Here is a 16366-nt window from a genome sequence, read left to right as displayed (position 1 = left end):
CAAAAAAAGAACAACCTTTAGAATAACAATTTCACTTCTTTAAGATACCATTTTTATGACGAGTTTTAAATTATGTATTTATTGTCTAACTAGTATTGACTATTAGTTTGGTGATGACCGATGAGTTTGTCAGAGAAGCGTGATTTATGACCAAGCAACACTTATATATGCCAAGATTGGTAGGTAACGATATATACTCAAAATGATATAAGCTAAAGGAAAAATTCTTGAAACAACGTTTTTTTTAACTATGTGCATACATACATGATAGTTTATACGTGGCACTTTGTGATTAGTTTATTTTAAATATTTTTTAAATCTAAATTTAAATAGATCAATAAAATGATAACAATGTCTCGTTGTCAAAAAATATTATCAAAATATCATCATATTAAACTAAAATATAATGGAAAAGGATAACTAGAAAATATATATTTTTTTTACAATATTCGAACATTATGTACATGTGATTCGTCTATAATAGTGTTTATGATTATGAAAATTGATCTGAAATGACAAGTAAACGATGTTGTAAAAAAAAAAATATTAACAAGGATCATTGTCCAATTAAAAAAAATTTAATGAAAGGAAAAGTAAATGGAAATTATGGCCTATGAAAACTTTTAGTTTGACCGCAACCCATGATGGATGAAGGGAGCTTCCCAACCCTTTCAATTCCTTCTTCAAAAACCACTCCCATGCCCATGTAGAAGTGAGACTCAATATGGCAATGGAAAGCCCACACGCCAGGGTTATCCGACCTAAACCTCAGCGCTGTCCAACCAAAGGGGTGAACCGGAACCGTATTCTTCATTATGGGATTCTCCAAATTATACTTTTTCGTATCATTGTTGGCGTCAAACTTTCCCTTCCCATACCCAAGAACCCAAAAGTCGTGCCCGTGAAGGTGCCAGGGATGCGTCTCGCTGTTGTTTTTGTTCATGGTGTTGGCATTTTGAAGTATGAGATCCACCGTTGTGTTGAACTTCAGCCTGTAAATGCCGTTGCTAGAAGTGGCATTCGCGTTTGGGGACACATTGAAAATGTCGTAGTTGGCAAATTCATGACCGTCAGAGGGAGGAGTGGGGTCAAATGCGTTAGTTATGTTCTCTTTGAGGGCAATGAGATAAGGGGTGTGAGGGAGTGTGAAAGAGACATTGTTCACAGACCAGTGTCTGTACTCGCTTATGTTGTTCTGTGTGTTCAGGAGCACTATGACTCTATCCGAGGTTGTGGGTGGCTTTTGAATGTACCCTTGGCGTGCCTTGATGGCGAGGCTTTGTGCCAGCCTTGGCTCAACGTCGTCCCATGCAGGAGGGGAAGGTGGAACCGTTGGAGGGGACCGTTTTGGGTGGTTGGGGTAGTAGTTGAAAATGCCCAACCCTGCTGGGGTGGTTCTGTTTCTGCTTACCACGTTTGAAGTGATCCAATAGTTCCTTGATGGGTCTTGATCCGTTTTCACCAGAACTGAGTATGTCTCACCAGAGTATATGAAGAGGTTTTTCACCACAAACGGTTCAACATAGTGACCATCTGCTTCAACCACCGTCATATTATGGCCCTGCAATACAAAATAAGTAAAGTGGTAAACTTTCAGCACAATTTAAGCTGCTGATTTTAAGAATATGTATGAAAACCTTTGGTTACCTCTATTTGGAAACTAAGTGCAGATAAAGCAGTCAAGCTGCCAATTCTGAGTCGGTATGTTTTCCCTGGGATCACCGTTTGTACAAAGGGAGAACATTTTGACATGTCACAAACATCTGTTTTCAAGCTTGGAGATTGGGAGCAGTTGAATCTTCCTTTTCCATGAATCAGAAGTGACTGGGGAAAACAAATACATACAAAGAATAAGAATAAAACCAATGGTGAAGAACAAAGAAAAGAGAGTAGATTTTGCATTAAAGAATCAATTTTTACCTCAGGTTCTCCCACCCATTGGAATGGAATTGAAGACAGTCCAGCAGCTTGTTCGTAAGTGCTCTTGTGGTACCAATCGTTCAGAATAATGCTTCTGTCAAAGTCATAGGTAAAGGGTTCAGGGTCACGGGCTGCCACACGAATCAGTCCATATAGCCCCGCTTCCCTTTGCATTCCGTAGTGAGCATGGTAAAGATATGTACCAGGCTGTAACATAAGAGATTCGACCAAATCAGATTTTAAGAACCATGAAGATAAGGAATTAACATGATAACTTACCCTGTCTACAACAAACCGATAAACAAATGTGTCGCCAGGCAATATCGGACATTGAGTTACACCTTCTGTTCCATCAAACCAAGGAGTTCCAATCTGCCACATGCAAACCATACACGTGAATAGTCAATTTTAAAGTTATATTTTGATGATGTTTTGTCGTACAAAATTAAGGCGAACCTGTCTGATCCCATGCCAGTGGATGGAAAGGTTTTCTGTGAGCAAAGTGTTGTTAACTTGAACAACAACCGTGTCACCCTCCTGAGCCTGGATGGTGGGTCCTGGAGTGTTTCCATTGATTGTGATAACCAGCTTCTTAAAGCAATCTGGGGACCTATACTCATACTTCACATTCCATTTGTAATGTCTATTTCTGGCCTCTGCATTATGGAAGAGGAAGAAACACAGAAGCAACAACGTTGTTGGAATAGCCTTTGAGCTGAACCGAAGCTCAACCATGCCTAGCAAGTAAAATATGCCTAAGAAAGAAAGAAAGCTAATTGAGATATAGTTTAGAGGTGTTTGGAGGATTGTCTTTATATAATGGATGAACTCAATGTATGGAATTAGATTATTATATTTTTGTATTATTTTTTCCGCCATTTCAAACTAAGCTTGAGTAATAAAATTTTGATTTTTCGTACCGTGTTGTTGACCATTAACCACTTTCCCTGCCCCGAAGTTTCTATGTCATTCCGTTAGCATTTTGACCGTCTCTTTGCGGATTTCAAAAAGTACTACTACTTCAACATGTTTTCATTGACATTTTTACCATGTTTTTATTCTTCTTTCTATTTTTCTCTTTATTATAAATTATTAAGAGTTTAATAAAAATCATACTTAACTCATTTTAATAATAACCCTCCATTTCAGACTTAACGAACCTTGCTTAATATACATTCCAAAAGACAAAATCCTAAGCATATATATAAAATCTCCTTTCAGAATGAACGGGATCCACAATCCACATAATCTCATATGGAAGGAATGTTGAAGATACGTGTAATGATTTTATTTTATATTTATATTATTTAACTTGCAACTAAATCTTAATATAAAATATTATTTTACACAATTAGACTTAATCAGAGTCTGGAAAATCAAGGGAGCCAAGGTGAAAAGAGGAAGTTGAGATAATAATCAGAAAGAAAGTTTTCTTGGAGAGGTAAAACCAATTGAAAGAGGCAAATAATTAGTTTATGAAATATTTACCAAAATAAAAAATAAGTTGGTGCTTACAAAGTAATAAATTATAAAATTATAATATAGATAGTGAGTTTTATTTTTTATAAATATATATAGAGTATGAGGATATATCATCTCGGTCAACATATTAATAAGATGCGAAATGACCTTATATGTCAGTGTTAACAGTATTAGTCTAAGAAACAAAATTTAAGATAATTAATAAAGGATCAAGGTGACTAAGTGAAAAAAACCATCTTTATATATTATTAGGAATTCTAAATCCATAAAAAACAAAAGTCCTTTGGGTATATTATACTTTATAATGTAATTCAATTATTATTCATTATTCAGGATTTATTGTCAATGTGGAGCTCTCTTGATCAAATTAACTTAGAGAAAGTATTCGAATTTACAAACACAAAGATACATTGACTTTGAAGGAGAGGACCAGAGGATACACATATACATTTAATATTCATTTAATTAGGTTTGAGTTTTGTTTTAATTAAAATGTCCTTTATCAAGAAAGTTAATAAGTGTTGCTGAAAAAAAATTATAAAATTTAATTACATTTAATTTTAAATTGGATAATGTTGTCACTTTTTAATTACATTAATTTGAATTAGATTTATGTCTTATTTGAGCTAAACTCATTTACTAAAAAGATAAATAACGGGTGCAATAGATAATTTAAAAAGAAGGATGATGTACACGATTTCACAAATTTGTTCGATTATATCAAACTAAAAATACAAATCTTAACTAAAAATAATATATCAAATCCTAATCTCAAATTAAAAATACTATAAAAATACTATATAAAAGTGAAATCTAAATTTTAACTATACCTAGTGGATTTCTTTGTTAAGATCTTTCTTGATTAAGAGAAAATGTGACTTTTATACATTTTATGAAGAGGTTCATTATCGCAATAACCACAATCCCTGACTTTACTCCATCCATGATCATGCATTTTTTGATATATGGTCTCCAACCCAAACCTTCTTTTATTCCCTTTTCACAAAAGGTTAGATAACATGGACAACATGAGAGATACACTCTCCTGAATGATAATAAGAATATCATACTCAAGGAAGCATGCAACTTGAAGCTCATATAACTCCAAACACCATGAAAACCTCCTCCTGATGTCAACCCTATAAGAAGCATTCCTACCACCAGAGCGTAAGACAAACCATAGAGGAATGCCAACATCTAAGTAACCTTACCAAAGAGCTAGTCCACTTTGATGCCTTAGCCTGGTTCATCAAACAAGGAAGTGACAATCGAAGTAGAGGATAGGGAGGATGAGGTCAAGACAAAGGACATGACGACTTCACAGGACAAGGAGGAGGGCAGTTGGACCAGTCCAACATGGTCTCACTCACCTTGGTCACCAAACTCCTCTTCTCATTCTTCAATTGTTCAAGCTTGGTTGTCAACAAGGCAATTTGGTTGGAGCTTTACACTAATTCAAAGTCCTTACTCGTCAACTTTTAGCAAACCTCTATATACAAGTTCTTCACTTCGTTTTTCGTGGTCCTCAACCTCACCGCGTCCAACTATAGAGTCATTAAGGCCTTCTCTACCTTTCCTAGGTGGGTAACCTTCGCCCTCGGCGTATTGAGCTCCTCATTTTTATCCTTGATCCTCTTATTACTCTCGCTCAAGCTAGCCATGAGTCTAACTTTCTTTCTTTCGACCTCCACGAGCATGGTTATCCACTTCTTCTCGACCATATAACCCTTGCAATAGTGTACAATGGCCATGCACCGAGCCATCATAACCACGACTGAGTCTATGCAACTTTTTAGATTGATTTTCTTCAGCAACTCCAAGTCATAAGGAGTGGGAAGAGAATCACTCTTCACAAACTCCCATGCATCTCAAAATTCTATAAGGAATGGACTTTGGTGGCCAAGGAATGCTCTAAATGGAAAGGAAACCCTAAACCTCGAGAAGACAGCCCAAGAAAATCCCTAAGGTTCAAAGGTGGAGATGGGGAACATTGTTGGAGGAGGCGCCTCTCCTCCTCGACGTTTATCATATCATCACACATCGAGTTAAACTTCTCGAGATAGGAACAATACAAGGGAAACCTCAGTGTCCGAGTACTAGGAAACAAGAAATACTTGAGTTTGGCCTTGACAGAGGAGGCCTTAAGCTTTAAAAAATCATCTGTAATGTTTTCCAAAGACTGGGTATAAACTGTGAACAAGAAATCACATTAGGCACCATCCAGAGATACTCAATCAACCTTATCCCATGTTTCATTTGATAAAAGCACATGAACATGCAATGAGTAGGGGTCAGGCCGAGTTGACCACATACCATCTTGAAAAACTTCAAAAAACTTCAAAAAACTTCAACTATTAGGGTGAAGTTGATTAAGGGCCATAAAAAGGATAGAGAAACGATCACTCTCAAAGACAAACAAAGGGAATGCGATGTCTAAATCCCAAAAATACTTGTAAACATAAACAAAATTATCCTCCTTCTCACCAGGTCAGGAGAACACCTGTAACTAAGAGAACAGGGAAGGGTGGTAAGCTCGCTCAAGCAAAAGTTGAAAGTATCCATCTGTAACGAACTTGAAGGCATAGAATGTCACTTCGTCCTAAATCTAGGTATACTTAGGATCTAATAAAGGGAAATGATCGCACCCTTTAGCCACTGGTGCAGGCGATCAACCCACGTCACAAAAGGTGTGCCCCTTTTACTCTTATTCGCCTTTTTCTTCCTTTTGGGAGCAATCATAAAAGGGGCAACAAAAAGGGGCTCTGTTGAGGAAATCATCTCATTAGAAGGAGAGGAGAATCAGGATAGGAACCCTCACTTATAGGAGTAATGTCCCTTGCAACATGGAGTGATAACTACCACGACTAATATCAGAGGAGGAAGAAGAAAAAAATACCTAATATCATAGTAAATGCAAGAACTAAAGGAAAGGCTTACATGAAACAAGGGTACTTTGTATAGGAAAGCAATGTCAAGCACGAAAAAAAAACGTGAAGAAGCAAGGTATAAAAGCAATGAATTTGAAACAAAATGACTGTAAGCAAGGTGTCATTTTCCTCCCAACTATGTATAACTCTTGACGTTTCATTCTCCGAGTTCAACCGCTTAGATGTAGTTATGTTAGCCTTGATCTTAACCATTTAATGTGAAGTGATGCTTCACACCCGAAGGCAATCATTGCGACGTTTCAGAACAATCCCTCTTTAAAAAAAGGTAGGACCATTTTGAACACAACTACTCTTTCGAGAGACCAAAAGAGGTATCAAGCCTTTCAGTTTCGTAATACCTCATTTGCTTTTAAAATAAAAATGGAATACTAAAATATCATCCAACATGAAGTCATTCCTGCTGTGGATCATCAAAGTCCCTACCGCCTCTAATAGTAGCATACAAACTTAAGAAAGTGATGCTTCAACATTCCCTAAATGTCTAATGTGGGGAAGAGTCAAAACCAAGAAATGAAAGTTAATCTCCTTTTCACAATTAACAAACACTAAGATTCTTAATGAATGTTCCTAAGATGTGACAAATTGCAATGATGAATGCAAATGGTCTAGTTGCATGATGGTCTAGTATAGCAAGCAATGGTGCCCATCCCCATATAAGATATCCATTGTTGCTTTCTTGCACCCTCTTTTCAAATTCCTCCAGAAAACCCCTACCTAGATGGTTGTCGGTTTTCCAAACCACCCATATGAAATCATGTCCACAATCTCAAGTGCGTGGGATATTTCAACAAGCTGTGCGTTAGGAAACTTGTTCATGCTCCAAAAACTCACATACAAAATAGAGTTATCTTTCTTCGTATCAAGCCATCTCATCAACTCTTCGTCTGTTCCTTTTCCTTCTCCTTCTTTTGATTGCTTGTAAGCTCCCTCAAACTCGTAAACGCTCTTGAACAGTGACCAATAGCTCTTTTTCTCCGATTCTTTAATCATCTTTTTTAAATAGGTATATGGCTTTGGTGCTCTAAGCTAGTTCATATCTTCAACTTGCTTTGAACTTATTCCTTTTTGTTGTCACTGTCGTCGGGGCTTTCGATCTCTAACTCGTCGCCGACGAAGAACTTGGGCAACCCTGAGATTTGGATGTTCGAGTGGTCATTTTCTGGTGACCTATTAAGAAAGATTTGATCTTTGGAGTTTCGGTCTGTCGGAACGTCAATGTTAAAAGTGAGACCCACTAGAACCTCCATTTGTGTTCACCTTCTTGTAAAGAGAAAAACTTAAAGTAAAACGAAACAAGAGGTCCCCTGAAGCGGCGATTCAGTCACTCTTGTCCTCTTTGTCTTCTCCTTCTCTCAAGTTACTTATCATCAATCTGCACACACTCTAGAGAGAGACAAAGAGATACAGAGAAAAAGTTGCAAAAGATAGACATAACGTTGAAATTTTTTTTTTACTTTTTTAAAAATTAAAATAACTAAATGTCATCAAATCAAACATAACACCTAATGTGACCTAACACCTAATGTGACCTACACTGTCACGTGATTAACATTTGTTAATTCAGTGTGCTACATAACTCAAAACTTAAACTTTATTTGTCCAAATTAAGGGTAAAATTTTAATTGAATTAATTTTACACAAATAAATAAAGACTTAATTGAGTTAAATTTTAATTAAAAGACCAATTTAAGACAAATTTACATAAAAAAAACCTAAAAAATATTAAACCACCGTGATTTTAATGAAAATATTCACCTACCTCATAATTTATAAAATATTTTTTATGTTTATATTATATACATAAATACATTGTGTACAGTGAGATTAAGTCTTTTAATTATAAATCAAATTTTATAAGTGTGTATTTTTTGTTATTATATGTTAACTTAATTAATATTAATATTTAAGGCTTATTAAGATATAGTTCATTTTTGTGCTTTTATTTTACATGTACCTACACTAAGAGTAGAAGAATAATTGTGTATTAAGAGTTGTTTGAGCAAATTTAAGGATGTTTATGTATGTATTCATCCTAGTGAAAATTTTAAAAGCTTAAATTCATTTCAGAGGCTGATAATTTAATGAGTGTGTAATTTTTATTCTTTTAGAAAAATAAGATTAATATTTCTTAACAAAAATTAAGAGGAAGTTTACTCTAAAATATTTTAGGGTGACAATTAATATAGAAGTAATAAAATAAAAATACTTAATAAAAAGAGGAGTTAAGCCATGGTAAGAGAAAAAGCTTGAATTGGTGGTTAAAGTGTTGAGAGTGTCACCAACTCTTTTCATCTGAAAACCTATCCTACCAAACAACCTCCCTCTACCTACTACCCTTCACTCTCCTGTTTTCAAAAGCTTTGTCCTCATCAACCAAACACAACCACAACAACTTTCTCTTTTGGTAACTCATCTCTCAAAATCTCTCTCTTTCTCCATCTCCTTTCTTTTCTGTTCTGTTCTGTTCGCCAATGGCCAACACTCTACATAACGGTGCCAAATGCAGAATCCCTTTGAAGAACCAATCCCTGTCGATCTCTCGCCACGTTTCCGGATCCCTCTCTTTCCTTCCCAAGTGAGTCTTCTCTTCTTCCCTCCAATCTCATTTCACACTAATTTCTCTTTCTTACCTTTCTCATCTCACCTTCGCAGAACACGTGTCGGAAAACAATCAAACACCTTCTCCATCAAGGCTTCGCAAGCTGACTTACCCGTTGACCCTTCCATCAGTCCACGTGTCAATGCCGTCAAGCCTTCCAAAACAGTCGCCATCAGCGACCTCGCCACCTCCCTCGTCCAAGCCGGCGTACCCGTCATTCGACTCGCCGCCGGGGAGCCTGATTTCGACACGCCCGCTCCCATCGCGGAGGTTTTCTCTCTGCATTCCCCTTTTCGTTCACAACCACTTGTTCTTTATTTTGATTGTGTAATTCTCTTCGTAGGCTGGGATCAATGCAATTCGGGAAGGTTACACGAGGTACACTCCCAATGCCGGAACCATGGAACTGCGTCAAGCGATTTGTCATAAGCTAAAAGGTTGTTTTTTTATTTGAATTTGATTTTTCCTTTATGTTTCATTTGGATTATTGCATGAAAAGGTGTTTTGAGTTTTTAGTCTTTGAATCGGTGTTGCAGAGGAGAATGGGATTACTTATACTCCTGATCAGGTTGTGGTTAGTAATGGAGCCAAACAGAGTCTTGCTCAGGCAGTACTTGCAGTTTGCTCCCCTGGAGATGAGGTAAGTAAAGGGTTTGGTTTATGCTCAGTAAACATTAGAGAAACTAACTACTTATGCTGCATAGTCATTTGTTTATGTCTGAAAATGGATGGTTGATTTGAACTTTGTTGTTAGAACTAGTCCTATTTGTTTATTCTGCCCATTGCAGAAGCTTGAAGTTTCTATGTCGGACATTGGTGCCAGACTTGTACTGGCTTTGGACTTAAATATAAGCAAAATTGACTCATTTCGTATTGATTAAGAATGATAGTTAAATTCATTTAAGGTTTTTGATTTCATAGGTAGCTTTGCCAGATTACTCGTATTCATATATATTGGAGATGATGCCTAGGTTTAAAGATGAGGATACTTTTAAAAAATAGCATTAAGTAGAGCTAAAGTAGTTGAACTTTTGTTATATATAAGTCCAACGAACATGACCCATTTTTTTTGCTTATGTTTGAGTCTAAAGGGGGTACTATAACAATGCAATTAGTCTGAAGTCTGAATATTGACTTGCATTTTTCTTATTCAATAGATCCTAAGGTCTTTCAGCTTGTAAACTTTTTTCTCTATGTTTGTTTTATGTCTCTGGTTGTGTAGTCTGTTATATACAAGGCTGAGAGAATCAATCCCATAAATTTTGGGATTAAAATAAAGAGTTAGAATCAATCTACGTATACTACAACTAACAGAAAGATAACAGAATTTCCTGGTTTACATAAATGGACGATGTTTCCCTGATCAAGTAATATATTTGCTCTTGAAAAAGTCAAACAAAAAAGGCACTACACTGTGTACAAAGTATTTCATATGTATATTTATGTCTGATTTGTTTTTGGACAACTTATCACATACTTGGTATGTAATCTTTACTTTTGCTCACTTTGGTGGCTTTCATTTGTGGTGAGAATTTTCAGGTCATTATTCCAGCTCCATTCTGGGTTAGTTACCCAGAAATGGCAAGGTTGGCTGATGCAACACCTGTGATTCTTCCAACATCAATATCTGATAATTTCCTCTTAGATCCCAAACTTCTTGAATCCAAAATAACTGAAAGATCGAGACTGCTCATTCTTTGCTCTCCATCTAACCCAACTGGATCTGTCTACCCTAAGGGATTACTTGAAAAGATAGCCCAGATTGTTGCGAAGCACCCTAGGCTTCTGGTATTATCATACAATACACCCACAAGAAGATCACTAGTGCTTCAATGTGTTCTTTCAAGATCTTAATAGTTGCTTTATGCAGGTTCTCTCGGATGAAATTTATGAACACATAATTTATGCCCCAACAACTCACACTAGCTTTGCATCTTTACCGGGAATGTGGGACAGAACCCTAACTGTAAATGGATTTTCTAAGGTCAGTATGTAATTTTATTTTTAGAGTTGAATGGTGTGTGGTTCATTCATTCTTATTTTAATTCAAATGCTTATGGTCTATTTCAAAGTGTGGTTGCCATTAATGATTTGACATGGAGGCCTATAAACTTGATTATGATGTTTTTGAGCTGTTTTCATATAGGCCTTTGCAATGACGGGTTGGCGGCTTGGATATATTGCTGGTCCAAAACATTTTGTTGCTGCATGTGGAAAGATCCAAAGTCAGGTATGCTTTATTACTTTTGGTCATTTTCATCAGCCTCATCCAATGCTATACTTGTCTTGATTTCCCTTTGCTACAGCCTACAATACATCAAACGGATACTTAGGTTTAGCGAGATTTAACATTTCATTAAGCTTTTAGCATTCATTTGGAATCAGCTGGACTATTGTTTCTATACCATACTATATGCGGTACCATACTATATGCGGGATGTAGTGGCTGATGCATCATATCGAATTTAGTTCACTTCAGGGGCCAGTAGTATTGCCCAGAAAGCTGCAGTTGCTGCGTTAGGACTAGGTTATGCTGGTGGGGAAGCAGTTTCTACCATGGTTAAAGCATTTAGGGAGCGAAGGGATTTCTTGGTAAAAAGTTTTAGAGAAATAGATGGTGTCAAGATATCCGAACCCCAGGTGCAATTTATTTTCTTGTTAATTATCCACCTCTTTTTTTGTCTCATCCTTTTCTTGACTGTTTTTCTACCTAAACATGATTCTTCTCTTTTTTCACTCGCAGGGAGCATTCTATTTATTCATTGATTTCAGCTTCTATTATGGAAGAGAAGCTGAAGGATTCGGTAAAATTGAGGATTCTGAGTCCCTCTGTCGATACTTACTGGATGTTGGCCAGGTATTCTCAAGTAATCGATTCAAAGATTTAATGATTTTTGAGTAGGAAAATTTCTAATAATCTTTTATTTTACACTATTCCCTGTAAAAAAACAACTGTTCTTAGCAAAAGGCCAGAAAATGTTGTTGTAAAGTATGAGAAAACAACTGATAGTATCATAACTTTGTGTTTTGCCATTTTGGCACAGGTAGCCTTGGTTCCAGGGAGTGCATTTGGAGATGATACTTGCATCCGCATCTCTTATGCAGAATCCCTTACTACCCTACAGGCAGCTGTAGAAAGAATTAAGAAGGCACTCATCCCTCTAAGCTCTGCTGCACTTGTTTAAAATCGATGTTTAGTGTAATTGGTGTATTTTATTTTTATTTTAATACTGCCAATATCTAATCTGTCTGAAAATAATAGGCTATGGCTATTTTTCCACAAATAAACTGAGCAACTGTTTTATTAATGGTTTAAAATTATTTTTGCCCCTTTTATGTTACGTAACACACTACAGAAACAAGGGATCTCTCCATTTATCAATCTGGTCAAAATTAAAAATTGGCTTCGTATCAGCACTATCAATATATTATATATAAAGTAAAAAGTAAAGAGATTTTAATTCAGAAATTTTAGTTGGTTTTTTAGGTAAGAAAATAAAATTAATTATTTTAAATCATATTCTGTAATTTACCTAAATAAAAAAGATCTAAACAGCAATAGATTATTGTGATAATCTATAAACAATAATCTTTTTAAAGCAGGGAAGAGATTATAAACTAGTTTTTAGACTCTGGATAAATATATTGGTTTATTAAGCATTGTTCATTTGGTTGGAAATTGTAAGCTACTACATCTTTTCTTAATTGGAGCTAATTGGAAGGTTTGCATCTTAACCACAGGCCTCTTAAATAAAATCTCTTTTTATTGAGTTTTTTGAGTAACATTTAGTTATTTAATTCATGCAGGGGAAAGGATGACCATTAAAAATAGTAAAAGAGTCATTAAATTTTGGCATTGAAGTAAAAGGTATTGAAAATACTGAAGTTTTACAGACACTAATAAAATTTTAAAAACTATGTCAATATCCTAGAATGAATACAATAACATGGCCAGTTAGTCTTACAATGGATCTAAAGAAATTTACAACCAAGTAAACATGCTTTGTCAAACCGTGTGATAATCTAAGAATTATTCTCACTAATCAAAATTTGAAAATTTAGAAAGAAATGAAAGTTATTTTTCATTTATTTTTCGTGGTTGAATAAAAGATGTAGGTATAAAGAGCCTAAAAGGTAATTAAAATAATGAAAATACCATGCTTCAAAAATACTTACGAAATATTTATATATTAGCTAATGATAAAATATTTAAACTGACTTCTTAGTGGTTATGAAACATAACCTGGATAACCTTTGTGGGCCGGCCATGTCATTGTTGTCAGTTTAGTTCCTATTTGGTCTTTAAGTTATAAAAAATGTATCAAATGAGTCCTAATTGTTAATGGTTGGGACTATTTTTTGGTGGATGTATGGGTGATCTGAAATATTTGCATGCTTACATGATGCAAAGTTGTCTTTACATGCTTTTAAACACATACTTCTCAGCAGTTTAAGGACTGATTTGATACATTTTTTATAATGTAGGGATCAAAGGTTTACATTTTAAAAAACAGGACTAAACTGAACACCAACTTATAACTTAGGGACAAAAAAAGATTTAAACCATCTAAAAAGTATAATCTAAAAAGTATTTGTTAACGACTTTTAGATTTTACAATCTGAAAATTAAAAATAACTTTCAAAAGTAAGAAAGATTAAGAAAATGATGACCTGTAAATTGAATTATCCAAAAATCATTTAACTTTTAGATTGCATAATTTAAAAATATTTTTAAGAGTATATTTTTTGGATTGTACAATTTAGTATCTCTGCATGTGTGAAATAGTATTAGCAACTTTTTTCATACCGTAACATATTTAGAAAGGAAAAAGTTTTTTTTTTTTTTTTAACTTTGATAACTTTTTTTTGACAACGTTTACGTGATAATTTGTGATTGATCCGTTTCAAATATCATTTTAAATATAAATTCAAATAGATCGATAAAATAATGACAATTGTCGTCTTATAAAAAAAGTTGTGAAAATATCAAGATGCATCTGGAAAAGCAAAGTGATAGTCAAGCCGTTGGAACAAAGACAGGGATTAGTTAATTGATGCATTTGCAACCTAACATATATGTTTGTTTTGGCATAGAATAGAATCAATTCCCTGCCCCATAACCACAAGTTTTGTAATCTGTAAGGTTAAGGTGTCTCATTAGAAGTTTCCTGTTGGAAAGGAAATACAACACATTCAAAAAATACAGCGTGGGAGGGAAGGAAGGTAAGAAGGAAACGCAATCTTAACTCTCTCTCTTTCTCTTCAATATTCTCATCTACAACAAAGTTAAACATTTTGAAGAAGCTAAGGAGCATAGTGACTTCAACCTGGAGATAATCAACCTTCACACACAACAATTGGGTTTCCTCTACATCCACTTTTCCCACCTTAGCGTCATCTATATATACTAAACACATGAACCCAAAAATAACACAAGACCCTTGTCATCATGGGTTTCTCTTATTCATGCAACGACCATGCACCCGAGATTGTTTTCTTTGATTTGGAAACTACAGTGCCCAAAAGAGTTGGAGATCGTTTCTGGGTGCTTGAGTTTGGTGCTATTGTAGTTACTCCTCACAAACTCAACGAGGTTGAGAGCTACACCACCCTCATAAAACCCAAAGACTTGTCTGTAGTAGCACTGAAATCTAGCAGAAGTGATGGAATAACACGTAAAGCTGTTGAAAATGCACCATCTTTTGAAGATGTTGCAGACAGAATATTCGGTATCTTAAATGGAAGGGTGTGGGCGGGGCATAACATCCAGAGATTTGACTGTCTACGGATCAAAGAGGCCTTTGATTATATCAATAGGCCACCACCTTTACCTGTTGGAATCATTGATTCTTTGAGGGTCCTAACTGAGAAGTTTGGAAGAAGAGCTGGTAATATGAAGGTATAGCAGCCAGTGATTAATTCTTCACACGACAAACACAATCCTCGTACTTATTATTTCAAGTGTTCTTATTCACTGTTATTTATGAGCAGATGGCATCATTGGCTTCTTATTTTGGTATTGGCCAACAAAAGCACAGGTACACATTTTTAACTCTAGTACTAATAGTGGTTATATTATATATACCATAAGACTTAAATTTGAATACGCAGGAGCCTGGATGATGTTCGCATGAACTTGGAGGTGGTTAAGCATTGTGCAACGGTGTTGTTTCTGGTGTGCAATTAATCTCCATTTTCAATTCTACTTGGTTACCTTTGAAAACAAATATTCGAGTCAGTAGCATGAATCTCACACATTTGTTATGGCTTATGGGTGATGCTAGGAATCTAGTCTACCAAACATGTTTGAAAGCAAATGGTATGAATCACCCAGCATTATGACGCGAAGCAGAAGCAATGGGAAATCACCCTGGAAGGAAGAGACTAGTAGAAAATCTCCCCCTACTACATTAGGGAATCGGAGGACTGTCCCCTATGCTAGGGGAAGTTTGGGAAAGGTTTTATTTTATACATTCTTGGCATAATAATACTTATTTGATTTTCAAGTGCATGATTATTTTTGGAAATAGACCTATAATCTCAAAATGACTGTGGAGCTTCTTCAAACGTAGGTGACTGAAAGAGTGAAGGGCTTGTTGTGTAAAGCACAAGGGCAACCACCACTTCAACAACTTCTCAAGCATTCTCATTCATTACTACGGTGAAGAAAGTGGCATCATGGAAGAGAAGAAGGGTTTTGTTGAGTTGGCGTATATTGGAAGGAAGCTATGTGCATGAACAAGATGCCAGAATGTTTTTCAGGATTCTGAAGAAACCATTTGTGTAGAATTCAATTAATTGTTTGAGTTGTGTATAATTCAGTCATTCTGATTCATATATAAAATGAAAGATGACAATTAACAACACAGTATATCTGTAAATGAAATCAAAATGAATATTAATTAACATCAATGTTTTCCCAACAATGAGTTTCGGGTACTAACTTAACCGGTCCATTGAATCGCAAATACACGTTATTAAAAGTTTGTTATTGGGAGGAAAGTAAACCAAAATCAAAATGTATTGTGGGTACAAACCAAAAAAGGATATATAATTCTTTTATTACATAATAGATAGGTAAAAAACCACAAAGTACATAGCCCAATACCACTTCCTGCTGTCCTAAAAGGATTGGGAAGATTATTCTTCTGTCCCACCATATTCTACATTAATTAAACACACAAAACAAACATGATGCATGAGTACAATTTTGCAACATTCAGACTAAAACCAAACACAACTTGTAAACAAAGAGAGGTACACCACAGGGTTCTGTCAGTAGCAATTTAGAAATCCAGATTGCAGTCAATTTAGGACCCTTCCTCCAATTCTTGCAACAAAGTTGGTTGCCTTTAGCTTGTAAATCACTTGCCACCCAGGATTGGCAATTTCTAGCTGAGCGAAATTAACAGCAGGA

The 16366-nt window shown here is 35.5% G+C and overlaps 3 protein-coding genes across 4 annotated transcripts; 2 read left to right on the top strand and 1 right to left on the bottom strand.

Annotated features, from left to right (window-relative positions):
• Positions 1-459: 459 nt before the first annotated feature.
• LOC106766788 (L-ascorbate oxidase) lies at positions 460-2691 on the bottom strand. Of its 2 annotated transcripts, XM_014651550.2 has the most exons (5): positions 2377-2691; positions 2200-2292; positions 1921-2127; positions 1648-1824; positions 460-1561 (listed from the first exon to the last, which is right to left on the bottom strand). In XM_014651550.2, exons 1-5 carry the CDS (start codon positions 2653-2655, stop codon positions 605-607), a joined length of 1713 nt encoding a protein of 570 aa, XP_014507036.1. In that variant the 5' UTR covers positions 2656-2691; the 3' UTR covers positions 460-604. The 2 variants fall into 2 exon arrangements, with proteins under 2 accessions (XP_014507036.1, XP_022641730.1); XM_022786009.1 differs by having other exon boundaries at positions 1921-2292.
• A 5929-nt stretch (positions 2692-8620) lies between these two features.
• LOC106775438 (bifunctional aspartate aminotransferase and glutamate/aspartate-prephenate aminotransferase) lies at positions 8621-12285 on the top strand. The gene is made up of 10 exons (XM_014662567.2): positions 8621-8925; positions 9003-9219; positions 9293-9386; positions 9486-9589; positions 10489-10737; positions 10820-10933; positions 11096-11179; positions 11419-11589; positions 11693-11806; positions 11994-12285. Exons 1-10 carry the CDS (start codon positions 8822-8824, stop codon positions 12132-12134), a joined length of 1392 nt encoding a protein of 463 aa, XP_014518053.1. The 5' UTR covers positions 8621-8821; the 3' UTR covers positions 12135-12285.
• Positions 12286-14173: 1888 nt separating this feature from the next.
• On the top strand, positions 14174-15850 carry LOC106759070 (protein NEN4). The gene is made up of 5 exons (XM_014642084.2): positions 14174-14848; positions 14941-14987; positions 15061-15124; positions 15234-15407; positions 15522-15850. Exons 1-5 carry the CDS (start codon positions 14399-14401, stop codon positions 15612-15614), a joined length of 828 nt encoding a protein of 275 aa, XP_014497570.1. The 5' UTR covers positions 14174-14398; the 3' UTR covers positions 15615-15850.
• The last annotated feature ends 516 nt before the right edge of the window (positions 15851-16366 follow it).

Source organism: Vigna radiata, chromosome 1 (assembly GCF_000741045.1).
Source record: "Vigna radiata var. radiata cultivar VC1973A chromosome 1, Vradiata_ver6, whole genome shotgun sequence".
Taxonomy (NCBI): Eukaryota; Viridiplantae; Streptophyta; class Magnoliopsida; order Fabales; family Fabaceae; genus Vigna; species Vigna radiata.
Note: the sequence above shows the minus strand (reverse complement) of the source record. Positions and strands in the feature narration are given on the sequence as shown.